The sequence below is a fragment of the Sebastes fasciatus genome, chromosome 2 (genome assembly GCF_043250625.1).
Source record: "Sebastes fasciatus isolate fSebFas1 chromosome 2, fSebFas1.pri, whole genome shotgun sequence".
Lineage (NCBI taxonomy): Eukaryota > Metazoa > Chordata > Actinopteri > Perciformes > Sebastidae > Sebastes > Sebastes fasciatus.
In genome coordinates, this window is record NC_133796.1 from 39,579,802 (window position 1) to 39,606,683 (window position 26,882).

Genomic DNA, 26,882 nt, shown 5'->3' on the forward strand with positions numbered 1-26,882 from the left:
CACCCCACGTTCCATGTTTCGCTGCTTAAGCCTGTGTCTTCCAGCCCCTTGTGCCCTCCAGCCGAACCCCCTCCACCCCCCCGGATCATCGACAATCACCCTGCCTTCACTGTTCGGCGGATTCTGGACGTCCGTCGCCGAGGTCGGGGGTTCCGGTTCTTGGTTGACTGGGAGGGTTATGGCCCAGAGGAACGCTCATGGGTCCCGCGCAGCTTCTTTCTGGATTCCTCCCTCATTCGGGACTTTTATCGGGAGCATCCAGACAAGCCTGGGGCGCCCGGAGGCGCCCGTTGAGGGGGGGGTCCTGTCACGTCTCTGGCCTTGACTCCAGGAGTTTTTCAGTGTTCTGCTTTCCCTGGGTCTCCCCCTCCCCTGCCTGTGGGTGTGGCAGGGGCGCGGCTTCCTCATCAGGCACCTGGTCTCACTCTCCACTCTCCACTCTGCACTCTGCACCTGTCAACAATCACCTAATCAACCCACAGTACAAGAACACCAGCTTTCCTGCCAGTCCTCGCCAGATTGTTCTGCCTACCAGTTGTGCCAGCCTCCCATCGAGCCATACTCACGCCGCCGCAGCTCATTCCTCCAGCTGCTCCACCCTGCTCAACAGCCTGCCTGTCCCCTGCCTTCTCCAGCGCCCTCACCACCTTTAATTATAATAAATCCACCTGACTTTCAACCACCATCCAGCTGTGTCTGTGTCTGCTTCTGGGTCCTAAACCAAAGCCCTCACATAGACGCCATCACCAAGACTGCAAGGCAGCGGATCTTCTTCCTCCGCAGGCTGAGGAGGTTCAACGTGGACTCCAGGATACTCTGCAACTTCTACAGGTGCACCATCGAGAGTACCCTGACCAGCTGCATCACTGCCTGGTATGGCTTTTACGCTGCCCTCAACTGTACGGCTCTACAGAGGGTGGTGTAACCTGCCCGGCACATCACGCACATCATAGAGCTGCCATCCATGGAGGACCCCTACACCTAGCGGTGTAGGAAGAAGGCCAACAGGATTATCAGAGACCCCAACCACCCCAGCCACAGACTGTTCTGCCTGCTGCCATCTGGCAGACGGAACCGCAGCATCCGGTCCTGCACCACCAGGCTCAGGGACAGCTTCATCCTGCAGGCCATAAGACTGCTGAACTCTGGAGCTCCTGAGCTCATCACTTGACACTACCTCTATAGTGTTACCATAGCTCTATATACTCTACTGCCTTACTATTTTACAAACTGTTTAGTCAAGTCAAGTAGATTTTATTTCTATAGCCCAAAATCACAAATCACAAATTTGCCTTGGGGGGCTTTACAATCGATACGACACCCTCTGTCCTTGACAGTACGACCCTGTCATCTGATGAGGAAAAACTTAACCAAAAAAAAACCTTTTAACAGGGAGAAAAAAAGGGAGGAAACCTCAAGAAGAGCAACAGAGGAGGGATCCTCCTTCCAGGATGGACAGACGTGCAATAGATTTTGTGTGTACAGAGTAACAACATGATGAGAATACAACATAGACAATCCATATGACAGAAAAAAAATAATACATTTAATTTGGACATATGTGAGAATGTGGATCCAGGAGGATGTCAAGCAGCTTCCCGGCGTCGCCAAACAGATAGAGCCAAAGCAACACGACCTCCTCCCCACGCCAGATAGGTAGAGCCAGAGCAACACAACCTCCTCTCCACGCCGAATAGATAGAGCCAGAGCAACACGACCTCCTCTCCACCATGAACCTAGAGAGAGGACCATATTTTTGTTTTTAATTCACAGTTGCTTAGTAATATAAACGTATGTTACCCATGCCAATAAGCCCCCTTGGACTGAGGTAAGTTGTTAGAGAGGCTAAATCTCCTGGAGGACGGAGGTCCATGTCTGTGAATAAATTTATATATAATTTATATATCATCAAGCATATACATACTACATCCTGTTTACATTTATCTCATCCATTTGAAGTACTAGCTTTCACAAAATTATATTTTCTTATTTTATATTTATGTATATAAATATGTAAGCCCTATATTTTAACTTGCACTATTTTATGTCCTTGATTTTCTTTCTGCTTTTACTTTTGTGTCCATTTTTATACATTTCAATGAGCATTGTTGAAGGGTACCTGAGACCCAAGGTTTTCATTGCCAATGACTGCTTGCTGTGCATATGATGACTAAAGAAACTTGAACTTTGAACTGCTGTTTGGACCTCATTATGAAAGCACTAAGAAAAGGAGAGCCAACAAGAGTGCAGATGAGCTACAGGATTACTCTCAGACACCCCACATCCCCACAATGGAAAACCAACTGGAGTGGTGGGCACGTAATGATTTCTCCCATATAGCCAAGCTTTACAAAAGCTACCTGGCTATTCCATCAACAAGTAACCTCCCCCAAGCTATCGCATTTTTCACTAGCTAAAATGCTGTTAACTTGTCAATAAATCAGAAATAAAAGTCTAATTCCATATCCATATAATAGAACTCTGACAAGGGCATTTTCAAGCACTTTTACTTACTTCTGTACTTTTGCTTAAAGCTGTAGTAGGTGAGATTGGAGCAAATATGATTAAAAAAAGTTATTTTTATAAATCGGTCTCTACATCTTGACCGTAGTACATGAAACAGGTAATCTGAAATAAAAAAAAATGTGTCTCTGTGTCCTGCGGTGCTCGTAACTGCATCTGCAAGATTTCACAGACCGGAGGAAAACAACCAATCAGAGCTGACCTGGAGTCTGCCGTCTCTGAGCAGCTGTCAATCACTCGCAAACTCCGACCAAACTATCAAACTAGGCAGCGCTGATCAAATATGAATCAATATTCTGTTACTGTAATGCTTATTTCTCTCCTCAGATGTTTTCAGAAACATCTTGTGGTGCACGGTTTAGCTGTAAAATGAGAAAGTTTGTGACCCGGCAGCCATGTTGAGATCTGTTGAGGGAATACCAAGCACCGCCTATATGGCCGGAGCACAGCCAAAAGGAACACTCTCTCTCTGAAATGACCTGTGATTGGTCAAGGTCTCCAGTCACGGGCTACATTTTCTAAAGCCTGAAAACAGAGCCATGAGGAGGAGCAGAAGTCTAGTTTTCTCTCAGAACACTTGAATTACAATATGCTGAAAGGTTATTATGGATTTTTTGCTCAATGATGCCCAAAAATTGTAACCTACTGAAGCTTTAAAGCTGAAGTAGGCGAGATTGGAGCAAATATCTGCATCATCTGCACGTTTTCACAGACCGGAGTAAAACAAGCAGTCAGAGCTGATCTGAGGTCCGCTGTCCATCTGCCGTCTATGAGAGCCGGCTGTCAATCACTCGCGAACTCCAACCAAACGGTCAAACTAGGCAGCGCTGATCAAATATGAATCAATATTCTGTTACGTTAATGCCTATTTCTCTCATCAAATGTTGTCAGAATCATCTTGTAGTGCACGGTTTAGCTGTAAAATGATAAAGTTTGTGACACTGCCGCCATTGTGAAATCTGGAGAAGGAACGCCAAGTTCCGGTCACATGACCGGAGCACAGCCAATAGGAACGCTCTCTCTCTCTGAAATGACCTGTGATTGGTCAAAGTCTCCCGTCACGGGCTAGATGTTCTAAAGCCTGAAAACAGAGCCATGAGGAGGAGCAGAAGTCTAGTTATCTCTCAGAACACATTAATTACAATGTGCTGAAAGGTTATTATGGAATTTTTTCCCAATGATGCCAAAAATATACTGCCTACTGCAGGTTTAAGTAGCAGTTAGTATTTTTCACTGGTTTATTGTTACATTTGAAGGTATTAATACTTCTTCCACCTTCGGTAGTTGAAAAAAAAAAATCTTGATATTCAGGAACACCCCGCCAATGCTCTTATTTTGAAAGCGGAAACCGGTAGTACAGTGTTTAATCTTTTACTCTGACACTTTGGTTCTTTTTCAGCACAGCATGCTCTCTGAATCCCCGGACAGCTCCTCCAGATCCTCCAGCTCCTCTAGCAGCACCGCGGAGCATCAGTGACAGAGAGTCCGGCAGGGAATGACATGGAGCCGGCTGAGACTCACGGAGCCTCCCGGGAGGACGGATCCGTGACCAACATCAGGACCGGTTCTACCGGTTCTAAATGTTCCTTTATCAGCACGGAACTGTGCGCGTGCATGTGAGCATGTACTGTGCGTTTGGTTTGATTTAGACTTTCTTTTTTGTATTATTCTGACCGATGTATGATTGGATGTTTGGGTCTCGAGGTGAGAGGAAGAGGAGAGCCAGATGATGCTGATCAGACTCCCAGTTCATCCTCTCTTGTGTTGGCTCTCAGCTGGAACATGCTGTGCCGTGCCGTTCCGTGCTGTGCTGTGCTGCACCGAGCTGATCAGATGATCTTCTCTGTTCCCAGCAACTCCGGGTGAGTGACGCTATGATGCTGAAATAAAGCTCAAATCTGCCTGTGCATGCTCCTTAGACCCCCTACAGCTGCTGTCGACATGCAGGAGGAACAGGATGAATCTCTGCAAGATTTGACGTTGGTTATAGGTTCTATATGTGTGACTGCCTCCTCCTCCTCTTTGTCAGTGAGCAACCCTGATCCATGGATGCTTTAGTTCCTGTCCGGGCTAAAACAACCCAACACATGAGAATCAACATTTAGATTATTATTTTTTCCTCCAGGTGCCAATCTTCTCCCTTAGTGGGACATCCCCTGTAAGGCCTCTTCTTCCTGCCACCCAGCAGCAGCCATGGACCCCCTCCCAGAGTACTCCATGTTCCTGGTCCGGATCCTGGACGAGCTGGACACCAAGCACAACACCATGTCCTACCAGGACCTGTGCAAGTCCCTGTGCGCTCGCTTCGACCTGGTGCAGCTGGCCAAGCTCCGCAGCCTGCTCTTCTACACGGCCTGCATGGACCCCACCTTCCCAGCCACCCTCTTCAAGGACAAGATGCGCTGCTCCATGGACGACCCGCAGTCCAAGAAGCTCATGGTGGCGGCCGACATCATCACCATGTTCAACCTGATCCAGATGAACGGGGGCTTAGCCAAAGACAAGCTCCCCGCGGTGCACAGAGTCTCTGACAATGATGCCTTGAAGTTTCAGGACTGTGACAGGGGGGTTGGTTACGAGCATGCGGATCACCCCAGGGATGGACACCATCACCACCACCACCACCTTCATCACCGCCCTCAGCAGCACCCTGTGGCTCAGAGTGGCACTTCCTGTCCTAAATCATCTGAGGGCAACAACCGCCAGCAGTTCATCCCCACGTCAGACCCTAACTTCCTTCTGGGCGTCAGCAAGGACCTGAAATGTCGAGCAGCCTCTCTGGACAAGCTGCACCATCTGCCCCAGTACTCCAGCAGCAGCAGAACACACTCCCCACCCTGCGAAATGCAGAGCACCTACTTTCACATGGATATGGACAGCGAGTCCACCACCGACCAGGAGTCCCTGCAGCACATCAGCCACCCAGAGCCCTTCTCTGTTCACTCCTGCATCCAGAAGAGGAACGTCTTTAAGGAGGACTTCCACAACTTTGGGGCCTTCTCACCACAGGTTTGTGTTTTTTATATCTGTCGGATGCTGTTGAAAGACGTGAGAGATGGAGGGCAACTTTGATACAGTGTGAATGCACATCTGCTGTTGTCAGGGGTTTGGAACTCTACCACATCAAAGATGAGTCAAATCATTAGTAGAATAGAGTTTCTATGTTTAAAAGTGTTTTTTTTCTTCTTCATATAATTAATTCATCATTTAGTGTACGGCCCACACACCGTCTGAAAAAACACCCAAAAGTATTCAATGTACAAAATAAGAAACAAAAAAAGTGAAATAACCAACAAACATTTGATATTTCTGCTCGTTAAAGTAGCAGTAGTCAGTATATTTTTTGGCATCATTGGGCAAACATTCCATAATAACCTTTCAGCATATTGTAATTCAAGTGTTCTGAGAGAAAACTAGACTTCTGCTCCTCCTCATGGCTCTGTTTTCAGGCTTTAGAACATCTAGCCCGTGACGGGAGACTTTGACCAAACACAGGTCATTTCATTGAGAGAGCGTTCCTATTGGCTGTGCTCCGGTCATGTGACCGGAACTTGGCGTTCCTTCACCAGATTTCACAATGGCGGCGTCACAAACTTCAAGGCTTCAAAGCGGCAGTCCATAAACCGATGGATGACATCGCGGTGACTACGTCCCCTTCTTACATACAGTCTATGAGAAAAATAGGGAAAATATTCCAAATACTGTATTTAATAGACTGAGAACAAGGGAGTGGAAGTATATTGGCCATTGTATCATTCCTTTTTGGTTGTTAAAGTATAATTTATATCTCAAAATTCATCCCCTAACCCAGTGGTGTAATGTAACGAAGTAATAATACTTTGTTACAGTACATAGGCACTAAGTATTTTTTTCGGAGTATCTGTACTTAACTTCAGTTTTTATCAACTTTCTACTGCATTTCCTAGATAAAATGTGTACTTTTACTCCGATACATTTCCCCTGAGCGTCTTTGTTACTTGTAACTGTTGCAAGCAAGCAGGTTTGAACAAATACATACAGAGAATGAATACAATAGAACTTTCTTTTATTATTCAGTTAATCAGTTACAAAGAACATAAAGAAATGAAGCTAGGAATAAATAACAATTCCATATTCTCTTAGCGGTCTCCTCAGCGGACAGCCAGTGTGCTAATTTGTCCTGCAGGATGTAATATTCTCACACATCCCACTAGGGTGCATTGCCAGCAGTTGTACCCTTTTGCCTACATCCGTTTAACAGATTTTAGCAGCTTGCAATTTAGAAACTCCACCTTCTCCTCCTCAAACAAACGTGCAGGAGACCAGAAAAAGGACGCTGTGTGTTCAGCTCTCAGTACTTTAGTAGCTCCTAACTGAATCTCCTGCTTCCATGTTTTAATCTGCTTTATTTTACTGTTTGGCGTTCAGCTGCATAGGAGTCGTGTTAAGTTGCTGCTGATGAAAACCAATGTTTCCTGATTATGCTGCTTCATAGTAAAAGCTTTTAAATAACAATATAGTTATAATATAGGGACATTTATTGTGAAGAACATAGGAAATGAAATGTGTTTATCACCGTTTTACAGCTGCGCCTTGGACCACTATATATACTAGTTACAGCCGTGGTTCCACACACCTTCAAGCAGGTAGCTGTGTTGTAACGGAGATGTAAATCCCGAGTCATGTATGGAAAACAGTACAAGACACAGGAACTTGGCTTGTGTCTTGAGGAGCTGTAGCATTTATTCACCGACAGCCTGAACTCTACACACACTGCACTGATAGACAGACAGACAGACACAGACAGACAGACACAGAGAGAGAGAGACAGACAGACAGACAGACACAGAGAGAGAGAGACAGACAGACAGACAGACACAGAGAGAGAGACACAGACAGATAGACACAGAGAGACAGACAGACAGACAGACAGACAGACACAGAGAGACAGACAGACACAGACAGACAGACACAGAGAGACAGACAGACACAGACAGACAGACACAGAGAGACAGACAGACAGACAGACAGACACAGAGAGAGACAGACAGACACAGACAGACACAGACAGACAGACACAGAGAGACAGACAGACAGACAGACAGAGAGACAGACGGACAGAGAGAGAGAGAGTAGCAGATGATGGAGGGATAGAAGATAGAGAGAGAAACAGCAGATGACGGAGAGATAGAAGAGAGAGAGACAGCAGCAGATGATGGAGAGATAGAAGACAAAGAAACAGCAGGAGATGATGGAGAGATAGAAGAGAGAAAGAGACAGCAGCAGATGATGGAGGGATAGAAGATAGAGAGAGGGACAGCAGATGATGGAGAGATAGAAGAGAGAGAGAAAAACAGCAGATGATGGAGAGATAGAAGGTAGAGAGAGAGAGACAGCAGATGACAGAGAGAGAGAGGAGAGAAAGTAGCTGATGATGGAGAGATAGAAGAGAGAGAGAGCAGCAGATGATGGAGAGATAAAAGAGAGAGAAAGTAGGAGATTATGGAGAGATAGAAGAGAGAGAGAGACAGCAGCAGATGATGGAGAGATGGAAGAGAGAAAGTAGCAGATGATGGAGAGATGGAAGAGAGAAAGTAGCAGATGATGGAGAGATGGAAGAGAGAGAGACACCAGCAGATGATGGAGAGATAAAAGAGAGAGAGAAAGTAGCAGATGATGGAGAGATAGAAGATAGAGAGAGAGACAGCAGATGATGGAAAGATAGAAGAGATAGAGAGACAGCAGATGATGAGACATAGAAGAGAGAGACTGCAGATGATGAGAGATAGAAGAGAGAGAGAGACAGCAGCAGATGATTGATAGATAGAATAGAGAGAGAGAGTAGATGATGGAGAGATAGGAGAGAGAGAGAGAGAGTAGATGATGGAGAGATAGAAGAGAGAAACAGCAGGAGATGATGGAGAGATAGAAGAGAGAGAAACAGCAGGAGATGATGGAGAGATAGAAGAGAGAGAAACAGCAGGAGATGATGGAGAGATAGAAGAGAGAGAAACAGCAGGAGATGATGGAGAGATGGAAGAGAGAGTGACAGCAGATGATGGAGAGATAGAAGATAGAGAGAGAGACAGCAGATGATGGAAAGATAGAAGAGATAGAGAGACAGCAGATGATGAGACATAGAAGAGAGAGACAGCAGATGATGAGAGATAGAAGAGAGAGAGAGACAGCAGCAGATGATTGATAGATAGAATAGAGAGAGAGAGTAGATGATGGAGAGATAGGAGAGAGAGAGAGAGAGTAGATGATGGAGAGATAGAAGAGAGAAACAGCAGGAGATGATGGAGAGATAGAAGAGAGAGAAACAGCAGGAGATGATGGAGAGATAGAAGAGAGAGAAACAGCAGGAGATGATGGAGAGATAGAAGAGAGAGAAACAGCAGGAGATGATGGAGAGATGGAAGAGAGAGAGAGAGACAGCAGATGATGAGGCATAGAAGAGAGAGAGAGAGACAGCAGCAGATGATGGAGGGAGAGAGAAAGAGCAGATGATGGAGAGATAGAAGAGAGAGAGAGAGAGAGAGAGGCAGCAGCAGATGATGGAGAGATAGAAGAGAGAGAGAGAGAGACAGCAGATGATGAGGCATAGAAGAGAGAGAGAGAGACAACAGCAGATGATGGAGAGATAGAAGAGAGAGAGAGAGAGAGAGCAGATGATGGAGAGATAGAAGAGAGAGAGACAGAGACAGCAGCAGATGATGGAGAGAGAGAGAGAGAGCAGATGATGGAGAGATAGAAGAGAGAGACAGAGACAGCAGCAGATGATGGAGAGATAGAAGAGAGAGACAGAGACAGCAGCAGATGATGGAGAGATAGAAGAGAGAGACAGAGACAGCAGCAGATGATGGAGAGAGACAGAGACAGCAGCAGATGATGGAGAGATAGCCTTCAGTATTTTTTTTAAAAACTATTTTTCAATAAATATAGAAATGATGATTAGCAGATTAAACGGGTTCAAATGTAGAAAGGTCTGGTAGAAACAGGGTGAAAGAGCTCTAGTGAAGCACCACGGAGATAAAAACTCATCTACATTTTTCATGAGTGAGTAAAACCTGAAGTCCCAGTTTGGATTGGTAACTGCAGATGTCCATTTGGTCCAGAGCAATTGACTTAACTATTAGAAATGAAATGTCAAATATAACGATTATATTTGACATTTCATTTCTAATAGTCGTCATACGATGCAGTAAACTGAAATGTAAATGAAGGCAGTAGTGTTCCAGGCAGAAGAGCAGGGAGCACCCAGACAGGCTGCAGGTCCCATCATGCTTCACTCTACTGATACTACGAGGGAAGGAACAACTGGATTTTGTTCTTTAAATCCTTTAAGTTGTGAAAATTCTGAGTTGCTTTATTTATTAACATCATTTACTTGTACTTTTACTTTTAATACTTAAGTACATTTCATATCAGAAAACTACTTTTGATACTTAAGTACAGTAAATTAGGGATGTTAATAATTAACCGTTTAACAGTTGACCGACAATAAGAATTTTGAGCTATTAATGCTATCAGTTTAACGAGTAAAACAAATATTACAAATTAAATAAAAAACAGCAAAACTCAGAGGAGCGGCTTGTCACTTAAAGGAGAATAGCTGGTCCACCTTAACAGTCCACCTTAACAGCCCACCTTAAGTGAGCTTGAGCCGGATGTGGTGTTAGTTTCGAGGCTAACCTCCTTCACTTTAACCAGCAGGTGACTGGCAAGACACGGGAACTTGGCTTAGGTCTTGAGGAGTTGTAGCATTTATTCACCAACAGATATACGTTAGCTATAACGTTACTCATAACTTCATACTACATACCATCACACACGGTCTGTCGGACACTCGCTAACGTTACGCTGAACTAACAGAGTAGTCAGACAGACACACAGCTGACAACCTCTCAGCTAAACTAAATGACGTGGTGGAGACACCAGGAACGTCAGGAGCGCGTGGCGGCTGCGTTACCCGTTTTTTTTTTATTTTGGCGTCCATGTTAACAGGTTAGAGCATCTGTAGAATATGTCACAGACAGTGAAAGTGATCTATTGACAGTATATTAACTTCATATCAGCAAGACTTTACTACAGTTTTGATGTCTATCAGTAGAATATGTTACGGAGATTAAAAAAGTAAAGATTTCTTTTTTAAATCAACACTTCCTGCTTTCATTTTAAAATAAAAGCCCTCAAGCGTTTTTTTTCTGTGGACAGAATTCCTTCATTTGTTAACACAAGGCTTTTATTCTGAAATATGTACCAGACAGTGTTCTAGAACATAGAGAGAAACGCTGCTGGTGGGAACACCCGACACATCAATCACGCAGCCGCCACACCGCGACGCAGCCGCCACACGCTGTTCATGCGGGCGGCCTGGCCGGGCCATTACTGGGACAGTGCCTGCATGTGTCCTCGATAACACACGCAGCATCGAGGCTGCTAACTCTCTCCGTCAGGTGAACCGGGGACTCAGTTGTCTGTTGTGTTCATACCCTGCAGCTGGTGATAAATGATGGATTTAACCTGTTTGTGCATCGGCTTATCGTTGCAGCTGGGCGGCTTGTTAGGCACCACAACCACAGCACCGCTGTATGAAACGCACTTATCTTGACGGTTAATAAAATGAAGGTCGGTTATCGGTCAGAAAAAAAAATCGAAATGATAATTCCTACCTCAACCATTTTCTGGTTATATATCTGCACTTTTACTCAATTGTGTCTTTTAGGTACTTCATCCACCGCTTCCCGAAATCACGTTTTATCATTGCATATAAATTATGCATTAACTATCAATTAGGACTTTCACAATGCTCTTATTGTTTGACTGCCCAACTATTATGTACAGCACACAGAGATGGACGTGTTATGCTATTCTGTGGCTCAGAGGGTAGAGCGAGTCACCCACCCATCGCGAGGTCGGCTGTTCGATCCCCGGCTCCTCCAGTCCACATGTTGAAGTGTCCTTGAGCAAGATACTGAACCCAAAACTGCTCCTGAAGGCTGAGCCATCGGTGTGTGAATGAGTATTTAGATCAGATCCTGATGGACAGGTTGGCTCCTTGAATGGCAGCCTCTGACATCAGTGTATGAATGTGTGTGTGAATGGGTGAATGCTGACATGTAGTGTAAAGGGCTTTGAGTGGTCGGAAGACTAAAAAGGAGATACATAAATGCAAGTCCATTTATTATATTTTTCTGACACAGATTATGAATTCCTGCTCTCATAACATTACAACACTAACCTCCCACCCTTTTTATTCTGAAGATCAGAGGTCCATGATGAAAGTCTTATTGTTCCCATGAAAACTTTTCTGAGTGCTCCTACAAATATTTTCCTTTTTTAGTGTACAGTACTCCTCCACAGTTTTGTGATATTTTTTTTTATGATTCCATAGTTACTATTAGTACACTGTCTCTGCTGTTTTTGCTGAATCAGTGCTTGTCTGGGTTGCTCTTGTAGGTGATGCCCTCTGAGGTCAAACAGGGCAGTAAGGCTGCTGACGGCTACCGCAGGAGGGAGCTGCACAAGCCTGCTACCTTCTTCAACCACAGCTTCGAACTCCCCTACAGTAACCCCTACTTTGAGCCGACACTCAACTCGCCTCTTCGGGACAGACGGAGGGCGAGGCACGAGAGCCTGGACGACTTACAGGCGTCCACGTACTTCGGTCCGACCACGGTCTCCGAGTGCGTCAGCAGCAGGAAGCAGAGTAACAAAGCGGGGAAGAAGCAGCCGCCGTGGCCGGTGAAGAGCCTCAGTCTCAACACGGACGAGGGGCCTCCAGACTTCGAGAGGTCATTTCTGAACAGCAAACCACTCAAAGAAACGCACCATCGCAATGTCACCATCATGAGCACTGACAACAAGCAACATTTCCAGAGCCCAAAGGGAAAGGTAGTAGCTTCTCCATCTGGCTTTGCAAAGAAAACTAACGGAATAAAAAACAAGGATTTAGCGCTGATGGCAAACGGGCCTGCTGGTTTGGATAAAAGAGAAGCAGCCAAAAGGTTTAGGGACAAAAATATGAAGAGTTCATCCTTTCAGGGAGGGGACAGCTCCTCTAGTGTCGGGACTCAAACAGAGCAGGCCGAGCAGAAGAAGGTGAAGGACTACCAGGCTAAGTACAGTGACAGAGAAAGGCGTGCCTTCAAACACTGTGATGAGGACTCTGAGATGGTTAGTGATGACATAAGTGACATTTTTCGTTTCCTGGATGACATGAGTGTCTGTGACTCCCTGGGCGTTGTCCAGTCGTCATGTTACAACAGTAACGGGTCTCTCTCTCAGGTAACGCTGAAGTCTGAATGCGACAGCTCTCCTGATCGCAACACGGTCAAACTAGCCAAGTCCAAGCTGGACAACCTCTTTAATTCACTGGAAAACACGGACGACGAGCTCAAATCGAGCGTGTGCAAGCTGGTCATGAGGATCGGCGAGATCGAGAAGAAGCTGGAGTCTCTGTCGGGGGTTCGCAGCGAGATCTCCCAGGTGCTCTCCAAACTCAACAAGCTGGACGAGAAGATCCAGGAGCCCGAAGCCAACGGGAGACACGGGGAGATGGCGTCTGCTTCTTCCGTGTCCGGCGCCACCCCCGACAAGCCGTACCCCCACCATCATCCGCATCCCGACACCGCCCTCTCGCCTCGTGTTTTCCAGTGCCACACCACTGGTCACAACGTCAAAGTGGACAACGGCTCTTCGGCGGAGTGGTGCTGCTCCGATGGGAGTAACAGCGATAGCCTCAGGGTGAAGGCTCTGAAGAAGAGCATGTTCACCAGGAGGTCGTCACGCTCGCTCAACGAGGAGAGCGGCACCACCGAGTCGAAGGTCGCCAGCATCACCAACTCCCCGCGGGACTGGAGGACAGTCTCCTACTCCTGCCACCCTGGAGACGAGGACGAGGACAAGGACAGAGACAGCATGGACAAACACTGGAAGGCCAAAGAGGTAGAGATTCTGTTTTTAAATACACTTTTATCCCAATTGTGATTTTTATATATGATTATATATATATATATATATATGGCCTTCAGGTAAAGTAAAAACGCGTAAGGCTCTCTCTAGAGCCCGTGTTTGGTTTGTCCGCTCCGTGCTATTGTAGAAACACATGACACATGAGACACACTCTGTGAAGAGGACCCGCTCCCTATGTAGATAAGAAAGGCTCTTTCTAAGCTAATGGAAACACAACGATTCTTAGCTGCAGGTGATTATACACTAATGAAAAAAAACAAAGTTCTGAATATTATATTCCACTTCTGCCAATAAATCCCCCTAAATCCTACACACTGGACATTTAAATTAAACGGAAACACACAGTATTTGACAGAACATAAAGCATGGATTCAGTATAGATTAATTAAACAGAACAGATGCAGTACATCACATAACAGAGGTGTCAGATAGAGATAAATGCGTACTGTAACAAAAAACAAAAACACAATGGGACAGGAGAGCATACAGGATGCTCTTGCACTTTGTGCTGCATATAAGGTTGTCAATAATATCAAATTGTTTTACAGGGAAGCATGGACGGAGGACGCATTGAAAATGTGGTTGGGACAATCTAACGGGTTCATTTTTAACAGAGTAGTAATAGAGGGTGTAAGTCACCAGTTTCATCACGATGCAATGTTATATCGATTCTTTGGACAACGATATGATAGAGTTGATGGAAATGTTTAATTTAAAGGGTAACAGCTACTCTTCACAACTCCTGTTGCCACAGTCTGCGTACAGTACATCACCTGCCTCCAGATCAGCTAATAGCAACAATCAATTGCAATGACTGGGTTTCAACCAGTAGAGGGCAGTCTCTATGCATATTTACAACACAATATGTAGAATTCAAATACTTTGCACTAGGGTGTCAAGATTTGGACCTGAATCCATCAGTAACAGTACCATTGGGGTTGCAGCTGAAAAAGATGGTTTGGGGGTTTAGTTACACTTTAAATTAATTTCTTTAACGCAGATCATAGGGATGTTAATAATTAACCGTTTAACCGCTAACCGACATTAAGCATTTGTCCCTATGTCACTAATATTAGCTAATTACAAGAAGGGTACGTGAATAAAAATAAGTTAATCTCTTAAGTGGTTGGATGGTAAAAAATTGCCAGCATTAGCTAACGTCAAGAGGAGCTAACTCTACATTGATTTTGGTCAAAGAGATGGGAGCAGAAGTAAGGCTACCGGTATGGGAGTCCATTATGAGGTAAGAGATGAGGTGCTAGATTGTTACTTTTTACTGTCTGGTGTCTGGCATTATGAAGTAACGTTAAGTGTATGTGTGCCTTTCTATCAGTTTTTCCTGCAGTCTGTGGATATGGGGGATCCATCAGGACAGATGATGCCTTCTGCCAAAGCACAGGTGGGTCCTTGTCTGGTTTTGCTAACTAACGTAGCTAAGTGTCATATTGAATAGACTCTTTTAATAGTGAGGATGTTTTCATAGATAGATTGGTAAAAACTTAAATAGTGTGCTCCAGCTGGTGGGCTGTGCTTTGTATTTCCTCAACTGATCTCAACGTCACAGACATCTGAGGAGAGAGAAACAGGCATTAACGTAACATAATATTGATTCATATTTGATCAGCGCTGCTTTGTTCGACCGTTTGGCTGGAGTGATTGACAGTCGGCTCTCATAGACAGCAGACTCCAGATCAGCTCTTACTGCTTGCTTTCTTCCGGTCTGTGAAATCCTGCAGATGCCGTTAGGAGCACCGGAGGACACAGAGACACATGATTTTTTTCAGATTGCCTGTCTCATGTACTACTCTCAGGATATAGCAACCGTTTTATAAAAATAACTTTTTTTAATCATATTTGCTCCAATCTGGCCTACTTCAGCTTTAATAGTCGAATATGGAACAACCATGTCTAATAATAAATTATTAAATTAATTATATATATCCGCTTGTTTAGTCAGGACATTGTAAGGCTCATTATTAATAAACAAAGGTGGGAGATCAAGAGAGTGACCAATGACTGAACCAACTTACATGCACTACATATATGTTAAAAATCAATATTTTGGTATAAAAGGACGTATTGTGATAGAGTACTGTGATATCCATATACCAGTTCCAGAACGTCCTGACTCACAAACATGAAATTGATATAGCGCATATCATAGCGTATAAATATATAATATATTTATATATACTGTATATATATATATATATATATATATATATATATATATACCCAAATGTTGAACTTTTCCGTTACAGTTCTTTTTCTGGTTCATTCTCAACTTTATTGTTTTGCTCCCCACACAGCCCTGCTGACTGGCGTCAGGCTTGTAAAACAGTGTTGAAATGTCAAAATGTCTCAGTGGGTGTGAAACACACTACTCATTCCCTGTGACCTTTCTGCACTGAGCTATACGGAGCGGATGTTAAATGAAATGAGTCCTGACCCTGAGCTGTCTCTCAAGCAGCGGTATACCATGTAATTATCCAGTAATAAAACTGACATGGGAGTGCTATTTCTATTGGTGTGTTAGACTCCGTAAGCATTAAGTTAATCATATTCAATTTAAAGGGCACATATAATGCCAAATGCACTTTTTCATGGCTTTTCAACATAATTATGTGTAAATATGAAGTCCTATGGGGTTTGTTGTAACGTAGAACCACCTCCAGTTTGGTGACCATCCCCGCCCACGGAATACCTAGAGAATCTATATAAATGTCTGCCATTGTTATTTCCTCGCCATCGCGGACCTGGTAATACGGCATGAGCATAGCACGCTACTTCAATTCAATTTATTTTATTTTTACATCATCTCGTTACTTGTTCGGTTGTTGGCTGTAAGAACCAACAGAAATGCCTCCATGTACTCCCATCATCGAGCCTTGACATCAGACCTGGGGGATGAGTATTAATAGCATTAATATAGCAGCAAACAACTATTTGCTATGTTAAGATATAGAGGAGTCTACCTGAGCAGAGAATGAAGTCACTCTCTTTCTGTGTGTGTTGTAATTCAAGCTTTTCCTCGCTTTGTCGACATAGCCGGGCCGGCCACTTATGTTTTTAGTGCATGTTTGTGCATGTGAGCGTGCAGCACTGGCTATCACAGCTGCCGCTCCGCTCTCGGCGGTTACAGCTGATAAAGCGGTCCCGACCGACGGCGTTGTCGCGGAAGCTAACTCCCACCCTCCGGCTCCCCCCCCCCCCCCACACCTCCCCAGGTTAACACTGTTATCTCTGTCAGCACTTTTGCCATAGTTTTCACTGTTTAGCACCATAAGCTGCGAGCTGCGGTTCGCCATCGTCATGTTGAGAGTCATTTAGAGGCAATAGAAATGCTCCCAAGCCTATATTTAGCACCTTCAAGACTCATCAGAAAGCCACACCAGTGCCATTTTGTAGCTTGAATAAGGCTTTGTTTTCTTTAATTCAATAAGGCCTCTGCTTTATGGATCATGACGCAGAGAGCCCAAGGAAAAAAAATGCAAGGTCATTGGGCAACAACAACAAGTACACATTCCTGTTAGATAACTGCAATGCACAGGCACAATATACTGTTTACCTTGCAATGACTAAGACTGGATAGAATTAGAGATAGATGAATTGCTGCATCAAGGCAGCTTCTGGACATTTTGCTGTCCTAGGCCACACAGTCGCTGTTGCTTTCCTTTGGTGGTATCATTTCTATAGTATGAGCCTGGTTATGATAATGATAATGCTGCAATGAGAGGCTGCGGTGCAATGTGAGCATTGAAATAAAATGCATATTTTGGACATCAATGAGTTCTAAAATAGATTAGGTGTCAGAAATGAGAGGGTACAATACGTCTTCCACCTCTTTGGTGACATGTAACTGGTGGTGCCCTGGGTGACTGCCAAGGTCGTCTATGCCTATGGTCCTGTGATAAGTTTAGTAGTATCAGTCTGAATGACTAATTCAACCCGGTCTCATTCTCAACTCGTCCAATACCGCCGATTGGGCCAACGCGCGGAGGCACCCTTTAGTGACAGTATGTGATGAACCGGACTTTCAACTAAGTCCAATGTAAACCCACATGCAGCGTTATTTGACAGTCGGAGCAAGTGACGTAGTAGGGCAGGTGGATGGTTCAAACAAACAAGACTTTCAACCAGGAGACCGCTGTTCGTGTCCCGTATGAAACTAAAAGTAACGTTGACTTATTTTGTGAGACGTTAGTCAGTGATGTTAATGTCAACCATAACCGTTTACTAACCCTACCTAAGTGGTTGTGTTACCTAAACCTAACTTTATTTTGAAAGGATAGTATGCGTGTAACGAGCATTGACAGGGCGTCCCTGGTCCGTCCAAAAGTAACGCAAGACGGGTACCCCGTGCGTCGGCCTCTGATTTGAAATGGAATGAATTGTTGTGAATGTGTCCATATTGTTGCAGACAACACAGACAGATAAGGTTATCCGTTGTGACAATGGTCAACGAGGAGCTGAGGTTGGTTTCCATGGTGAAGCTATGACAGTTCATGAGTCATGTTCTGCTTTGAATGAGTACTGTAGCACACTGCGATTTCTTTAAAGACTCACCTACACAGCCATCCAATTAACACAAGCTGCTGACTGCAACCTGAAAGCCACTTTAGCTTTCCTGCTTAATAAAGACAAACACACACACACACACACACACACATTTATATCACCTTCATTGACCCTGGACTCAAATGTTTGTCACTGTAGTTGGTATTGATGAAAACTGTTTGTAATTGCTGTGGAATCAATGCAATCAATACTCAGCCTTCTCAGGAATGCTTTATTCTTCATTTAGTGTTTGCAGATCAGGCGAGGGAATGATAATTCATGAGAGGGTGCTCCCTGGAAATGAATTAAATCTGTGTTGGATAGGAAATGTTTTTAACATTGGATAGAGTGTATTGGATTGCAAACTATGAGAACACATGCCGTAAATGAAATAATTATTATATATATTTTTTAAAACAAGAACAAATTGAAATGACTGAGTTGTATTATATACATATAATAATAATGTCTATATTTTTTTTAGGCTATATTGCAATATATATCGGACCTATAACAGAAAAATTATTGAGAATTATTCAATTTTGAGTGTTTCTATTTTAACTGGCGTAGCTTTTCTAGCGTTTACAGCACTGGTTTAGCAGCCCAAGAAACTCACATACCAACTGCATGCATTGTAAATCTCCTCACGTGATGCTACTCAGCCAACCAAATCTGTGCATTCCGGTAAGTACGGCGACTCGCGTCAGTGAATGATATACACACACACACACACACACACACACACGGGAGAGATGAGACAAGAGACAACAGTCGGAGAAATAATTGGCGTGCTCTAAAAAGAGAAAAATAGACAGCGAAAACAGAGCTTTTTATCCTGAATGGACAGACTCCTGTTCATCCCACGGGCAGTTCAAAACCAGTTTGTCTCGTGCGTTCAGAGACCATGGCGATTATTCAAAGAGCGGAAAAAGGGAAAATGCCAAAGCGAGTCTCATGCTGGCGGCTTAAAAAAACGACAATTAATTTTTATACTCAATATTGGCGATATAGTAATTTATTGCATCCCATGTAAAACAAGCCACAATACATTTAGTATATTCGATATATCGCCTATACCCCTTATGCACATATTTTCAGATCTTAAAGGTCCCATATCTTGCTCATTTTCAGGTTCATACTTGTATTTTGTGTTTCTACTAGAACATGTTTACATTCTGTAATGTTCAAAAAAAACTTTATTTTCCTCATACTGTCTGCCTGAATATACCTGTATTTACCCTCTGTCTGAAACGCTCCGTTTTAGTTTTTTTCAACGGAAGTTTGGGTCCATGTTTACTTCCTGTCAGCTGATATTATTCACATACACTGCAACAGGAAATAAACTGGGACACATTTAGAATGTTTATGTATAAAACCGTGTAATGGTCTAAATACTGTATATTTGTGACATCACAAATGGACAGAAATCCTAACAGCTAGTTTTAAATGCGCAATTTCTGAATACGGGCTGTGTGTATTTCTCCGTATATTTAGCGTTTTGATAGTTTAACAGTATTTATATAGCACTTAAACCTGCTTTATGATGTAGAGGACCTTAAAATCTCACTTTTTACAATATGGCACCTTTAAAGGAATATTCCAAAAGGATAAAATATCCATAGCAGGTTTAAAAAACATGATTTGAAGCAGTAGCATTTTTAGGTGGAAAGAAATGATAGAGCAACAACTACTTTGGACAGATGCAAAACCAGAAAATCACTCAATTTGACATGATGCACTATTTCACATTCCCCACACAGCTGATAATCCGATTTAGCACCTGTTCTCCTCAACTAACTGTAATACTGCTCAATTCTCCTCTGACAAGCTAGCAGTTAGCTATTTTTTCCTGGAGAACCACTCCACGTTAAATCTGATTATTTATTTTTTAACAACGGTTGGTTTATAACAATATGATGCAGCATCAAATTTGATCCTTCCGCTTTCATTACCAAAGGTATTTTTGTTTTCCCACACTCTTGGCACACTTGGCATTGCGAGCGTGGTCCTATCCCCACACGTCGTCCTCTAGAGCCAAGTGCAATTAAAACACCATTTAAAAACTAATCTATCCAGCTGCTGACCTCAAATGTAAAATAACATTAAATTAAAAACAGTAACAAGGATTTCTATGTCACGTATAAATCCAGAATAATTTGCTGCTCTGCCTGTGATAGAATGCTGACGTTACTCCCAAGTTCTGATTGTACTGAAGTAAGATCTCCATCTATGTGGATGTAAAGTGGAACTGGATTGATAGAATTAATGAGGCCAACAGTCTCGACGATCTTTAAAAGCCATTTAAGCATATTATCTTGCACATTGCAGACATCAGCTAGGAAGACTTAAAATTATGGTATATATTATGCACGCTTTATATGTTCATTGTAGCAGGCGGGTTTGAAGAGCAGACTGCCTCTATTAGTCTAAGTCTGCACAGTATAGCATTTTACTGTGTCTCCCCAGGCATTTAAATCATAGGTCTAATGATATTAAACATTTTAAAGTAAACCCTCTTTATCTTTATCTTTATCTTTTATTCAGATCTCCATTAGCTGTGGCTGAAGCCCAGCTATTCTTCCTGGAGTCCACTGTAATCACTGTGAACTCTTAGGGCTACATTTCAGCACATAATCACATTACAATCTTTACCAACAATGATCACAACAACAAAAGCAACAGCAACAAAACACAATAATATTCAAGACACAACCCAACACACAACACAGGACCTAGGTTCAAGTTATTCGTACAACTTGAACTATACTAGTTCAAGGTAATACTATTGACAGAGTATAGAGGTAAATATGATTCATTAGTGGTTGGACCATAGATTATTATATGTCAAAATACAAAACAGAGCAAGCAACAACTTCTTTTTTCATAAATATTAACAGGACTTTATATTTATCCATTATTAAACCTTTTATGATTTGATGATAATAATTCTTTATATAACACTCTTGGCAATTTAGTTACCGATATATTTCTAATGATATTAAGCAACGAGGCAGTCAATCTGTCTTTTATTTTTAACCATGATAGACTGTTATGCATTCCATTGACATTAGTTCTGTATGAACAACGAAGTAAACAACGTGCTGCCTTATTCTGAACAATTTGCAACTTCTTTATGTGTGCCACTAGACCAAACATCTGAGCGAAAGTCCAGATGAGATAAAACAAGTGTTTTAATGACATATCCCCTTACATTTGAAGATCAAACATTTGAACATCTCCTTATAACGGAAAGACCCCCTGCCCATTTTACTGACTACCTTATCAATGTGCTTAGACCACGATAATTCACTGTCTAGTATCATACCCAGAAGTTTGGTCTCTTTAACTTGTTCCACTGCCATACCCTTTACATAGAGCTTCAATTGTGGCTCATTCATTAACAGATGTTTTGACCCAAATACAATGCCTTTGGTTTTAGAAACATTTAGAACCAATTTGTTATTTGATTCAACTACCGACTGCAATTCCTTCTTCGAGGCACTTGAAAGTTCATCAGTTGTGGATTCTGCTGTGTATATTGTCGAATCATCGGCATACATGGCTATTTTTTTGCCTTCTTTGGGGTTAAAGGAAGTTCATTTGTAAATATAGAATATAACAATGGACCAAGGCAGGACCCTCTGCTCTGTAATACATTTTGTGCTCCAACTGGCTGAGAGTTGTGAAGTTTGAAAAGTCTCTAGATGCTCAGACAAACGCCCTGATTGATCTTCAATGAGTGACTACCTTGTTGGCCTAAATAAAAGCAAACAATTGTATTTTCTGAAGCAGAGGTTCACACGGTTGAAGAAAGTGCACTGGTGGAAACTTCTCTGATGACCTTTCTGTTCTCTAATCCTCTCACCATCTCCAGGCAGAGCGAGAGCGTCAATACGAATTCCCCAAGGCCCACAGGCCCCCTAAACCGCCAAAGGAGTCCTACCTGACCGAACAGGTTTACTCACCGCACCCCTTCACCCCCTCCATTAAGGCCCATGTGAAAGGCAGTCCCCTGTACACCGACCTGAGGCTCACCACCCTGTCGGACGGCAAGCACGGCCACCCGTCCTGGACCATCGAGGAGTACAAACGCAACTCAGGAGAGAAGGGAAAGCAGCTAACAGCTCTGGACCTGCAGGTACTGCACTCCTCAAACTCCCAGAAGTCTCCCACAGTACTTGTTTTGCCCAAAAATGTGCATCTGAAGTTAATATGGGGCTTCAGCAGTCTAAAATGAGTCAAATCAAGTGGGTATCTCCCAAAGTTACTGTCTTTTGGTACAAAATCCCCTCTTTGTGTTTCTCTGGACAGTGTTTTATTGTTGATCTGCAGTGGGGTTAGTAAAAAAAGAATGTTATTTTAATGTCCAGTATGAACAGGAGGAATGATTACAGCAAGCAAATAACCTGTTTCAATGTTCATATATTCACCCAACTACTACAGCCTGGTCTCACTCCCAGGGCGTCAAATACCGACACTTGGGCAGCATCTTCATACCGACGCACAAGGCACCCGTTAGCGTCTGTATGAGGTGCACCGGCTGAGTGATTTTCACTGCTGATGTCTTCAGGTGACGCTATGCTATCACTGAGTCACATGGCGATACACCCGTATCTTAAGTTATGGTACATGTGTACTTATTTTAAAGGCAGGGTTGACGATGTTCTCCAGTCTCCACTATTTGTTATATTGGTTGAAATGGTCTTTACACCCTGACAGCGATCCATTACTGATGAGCTCTGAAAAAGGACCGGAAAAGAGCCGTCATCTGTAGCTGCTGTAATCCTGTAAAAACGTCTACCAATCAGATGCCTCCCTGCCTCCCTGCTCGTACTCTACCCTTGGTGTGCACCAGCCTGAACTCAAAGCGCGTCGCTACTGCGCGTTTCCTGGAGAATGGAAGAGAAAGCTCAGCCCTGCAGTAGCACTGCCGCGGTTACTTGTCATGAGTTAGCGTTGTTGAGTTGAGGTCCTCTCTCCGCTCTGTGTCTGTGAAGTAGTTACGATGCGGCGGTGCTCGTGCATGTGTGTGTGGGGGGTCGTTGCCTTGGAAGGAGCTCCGAGTGGAGGGGCGGGGGGTTTAGACAGAGCTCCTGAGGCGATGCTACTTTCAAATTATGCTAGCTTTCCAACATCGTCGACCCTATCTTAAACTAAGCTTCTGCCCACGTTTGTTTTTTGGACAGACTTGCAAAATTGTGAACTTATCCTTTAAGTGGAGTCTGAGGCAAGTCCAAAAAGAAAAAAAGGTTTAAATCCTCATGTTCACATTGGCCATCACAAGAAATGAGGGACAATATACCAAGTCCTTGTTCTATATAAAAAGCTGAAGTAAAGTCAGATGCTAGATTTCTAGTAACTGAAGCCAGTGGCAACTTTCAGTCTTTAGTACTAAAATCAGAAAGCTTTGAAGTGTCTCCGATAAGTGATGAAACATCCTCCAGACTAAAAGAGCCCCGCTGCCTTTGTTTCACTGTGCTGATATTACAGAAATGCATCTCCAGTCCCACTGTGTTGTCATTGCTCATTGTATTTCTAGATACTTTGAGCAACAACAAAGCATAGTGGGATTTCAGATGCATTTCTGCCGTAAAGCCAGGAAACAGCTAGTGAATTAGTAGTATCACTGACAGCAAGAATTCATCTCACCTTACAAAAGAAATGCAGTCTTTCACCTCTTCCTAACATCCAGCACGTGAGCGAACTCTGGCGGATGGAGTGTGAAAAATTGTCCAAATATACTACGAGCGCAAAGACGGGATAAGAGACTCAGGACAGTTTATATACTTGTAACTACCAACAGCTTCCCGATTTCCTTCCACACGTAATCCGTTTTGATGATACCCTTATAAAAAGGTTGCTGTGGATCATATTATAAGATATTTCGCTTCTCAACCTCATAAATTAATGTCTCTCCATTTATGTTGACTGCTGACTGGACGGAAAACGGAAACGTCAAGGATGTCAGCGTCGATTTTGACCAATGGAAATAGGTTGGAGGTGGATCAAGTGTGCGAAACTTCACATAAATAGAGCCGGGGTGAGCGCTTTTTCAAACAAGCGATACGTCGCTTAGCCTGTTTGCTGACGCACAGAGCAGGTTAGGACATCATTGGGAAAAACTGAAACAATCTGATGTTCGCTCGTTCGCATTGCGTCCAGTTAGGAGATTGTAACTTGTCCGGATTTTATTTACCATTGTATCACTTCTACACATACTCACACACACACCAATGCAAACCCTACCCCGGTATTGATTGTCATGTGTGACCTGCAGGGCTTCGTAGATACAGGGCGTCTCCCCTTACATTTGTGTGTTTGAGTGGTTTCCGTGCGACTGCAGGGACCCTGCTAAGCTTTGACACAATCACAGAGGCACATTATTGATGCCACTGTACGGCCTTCAGAGTCACAAGAGTCTCAGAAATCAATAACTCTCCCTGACAAGCCTCTGGCTGTAGGTGAGATACATTGAAGCCCTATAAGTGCTTCTTCAAATATACATACAGGTTCCCTTAAAATTTAACACACGACGTCGCAAACTTTCATCATGCAGTTTTTGACAAATTCTCCCTCGGTAAAGGGCCGGGCTGTTTTAGCGACCTCTGTTGCCACAATAAAACTAGCCTTTACAGCAGCCTCGCTTTGTGATTTGGCTTTTGTGAACATAGCCTGCTGTGACACCAGACTTCTTTTCAACTCTTCTACCTTCTGGAGCCTCTGTTTCATGTCCAGATGCTTGTACCTGTCGTGGTGTTTCGCTTCATAGTGTCTTCTTACGTTATATTCTTTCATTACAGCCACACCATCTCCGCACACAAGACAAACAGGTTTTCCCTTTATATCCGCAAACATATACTCTGCCTCCCACCTGCCTTGAAAACTTCTGTTTTCAAAGTCCACCTTTCGTTTAGCCATTTTTTGGGGAGTGGGATAGCTGAAAGTTGGCCACAGGTGACTAGCTCCATAAGCTGATGAGCGAGTAGTGCAAGGGCTCGCGCTTGCAGGCCCTCACGTGGCAACGCACTGGCAGTGCATTGTGGGATTTGTAGTATTAGTGGTGCGTGCAATATACCGGCGGGCCAGCTCTAATAGTAATTAGATATTATCCTGCGGGCCAAAGATAATACCACTGCGGGCCGGGTTTGGCCCGCGGGCCTTGAGTTTGACATATGTGCCTTAAAGTGACAGTAGGCAGTATATTTTTGGCATCATTGGGCAAAAATTCCATAATAACCTTTCAGCATATTGTAATTCAAGTGTTCTGAGAGATAACTAGACTTCTGCACCTCCTCATGGCTCTGTTTTCAGGCTTTAGAAAATCTACTTACTTTGACCAATCACAGGTCATTTCATTGAGAGAGCGTTCCTATTGGCTGTGCTCCGGTCATGTGACCAGAACTTGGCGTTCCTTCACCAGATTTCACAATGATGATTCTGAAAACATCTGAGGACAGAAATAGACATTAACCTAACAGAATATGAATAAGTGAATGTGTGAATACAATAAAATCTTCAAAATAACCTTCAGTGTACTTCCGTGTACAGGTAGATCTTTATTTTCTTAGCACAAGTCTTGCATAATACATTTCTTGTAGATTTCTTCAGCTTGGATGCTTCTACCCCGCCAAGCATGGTGGTCTGTCTTCGGTCGCTGAGCTGCTGATATTGGAATCCAGTGAATAGGGGGTTTTTGGGGGGGTTACACTTCTGGAGGATTACAGAGAGAGGGGATGATAGTGGCATCATCGATGTGTGCAAAGACGTAAAATGTCACAGAATTGTGCATGTTTTTGGGGATAACATGGTGTAAATATAGTACATACAGCATTTTAAGCTTTGTAAAATGTTGTCATTCAGAGGTGGAACACCTGGCTCCAAAGTAAAATCTTGTCTGTGTTTTGACCCTGGTGTTCCTCAGTCATTATCATGAAATCAGGGAGTGCATATCTTTATGAAATGTGCACGTTTTCTCAGACCTGTGCATCCTCTTACTTATTGTACCTATTTGTTCATTTCATCAGACAAAGGACTCCCAAAACCCCAACAATGTGGAGTACTGGATGGAGGACATCTACACTCCGGGCTATGACTCACTGCTCAAAAGGAAAGAGGCGGAGTTCAGGAGGTCTAAGGTGTGTAAGATCGGAGCGCTGATTGCAGCAGCTACCTGCACTGTGATCCTGGTCATCGTTGTTCCAATTTGCACCATGAAGACATGAGAGTAACCGGATGGAGTGGCCCGGCCTACAAAATGAACGTGTTGGGATTTGACGATATCAGTTGGAGTTTTTGTTTTTTTAATGCAGTATTAATTTCTGGTGGTCCTTTTTGACAATATAAAATTGATTAGGACAGATATTATACAATAGAAATGATTTCAGAAAGTGCATTATATATATATATATATATATATATATATATATATATATATATATATAATGGCATGCCGTTTAGGAAATTATTATACATATAAGGTGAAACCTGCGATTAGTGAATGAAACCTAAGAATATGGAATGAAATGTGAGAATATGGAATGAAATGTGACGTCATCAAGGCGCTGCTGCCATCTTGTGTTTTAGGTCATTATCCGTACAGATGTTGGTGCTGCTAGACGAGTGTCACTATGAGCGAGTCAGCATGAAATCTAGCATCAGCAATCCTAAATAACGAGGAGATAATTAACACCCTGGTGAATGCGTGCACCACGGGCCAAAATAATACTGGTAAACATATTCAATACTGTTCTACAGATGAAGAGTTTATTCACTTTTTCATCATGGAATAACTAATGCAGAACTGAACTAGTTCACTAAAGTGTGAAAGATATTCACAGATTCAAACT

At 43.3% G+C, this 26,882-nt stretch overlaps 1 protein-coding gene across 1 annotated transcript; it reads left to right on the forward strand.

Annotated features, from left to right (window-relative positions):
* The first annotated feature begins 3,898 nt into the window (after positions 1–3,898).
* Positions 3,899–26,450, forward strand: minar1 (membrane integral NOTCH2 associated receptor 1). The gene is given in 7 exon segments (XM_074623629.1): positions 3,899–4,385; positions 4,649–4,673; positions 4,675–5,532; positions 11,965–13,452; positions 14,813–14,878; positions 21,911–22,174; positions 26,061–26,450. Coding segments are annotated over 7 exon segments (3,081 nt in total). The 5' UTR covers positions 3,899–4,203; the 3' UTR covers positions 26,259–26,450.
* Positions 26,451–26,882: the final 432 nt, after the last annotated feature.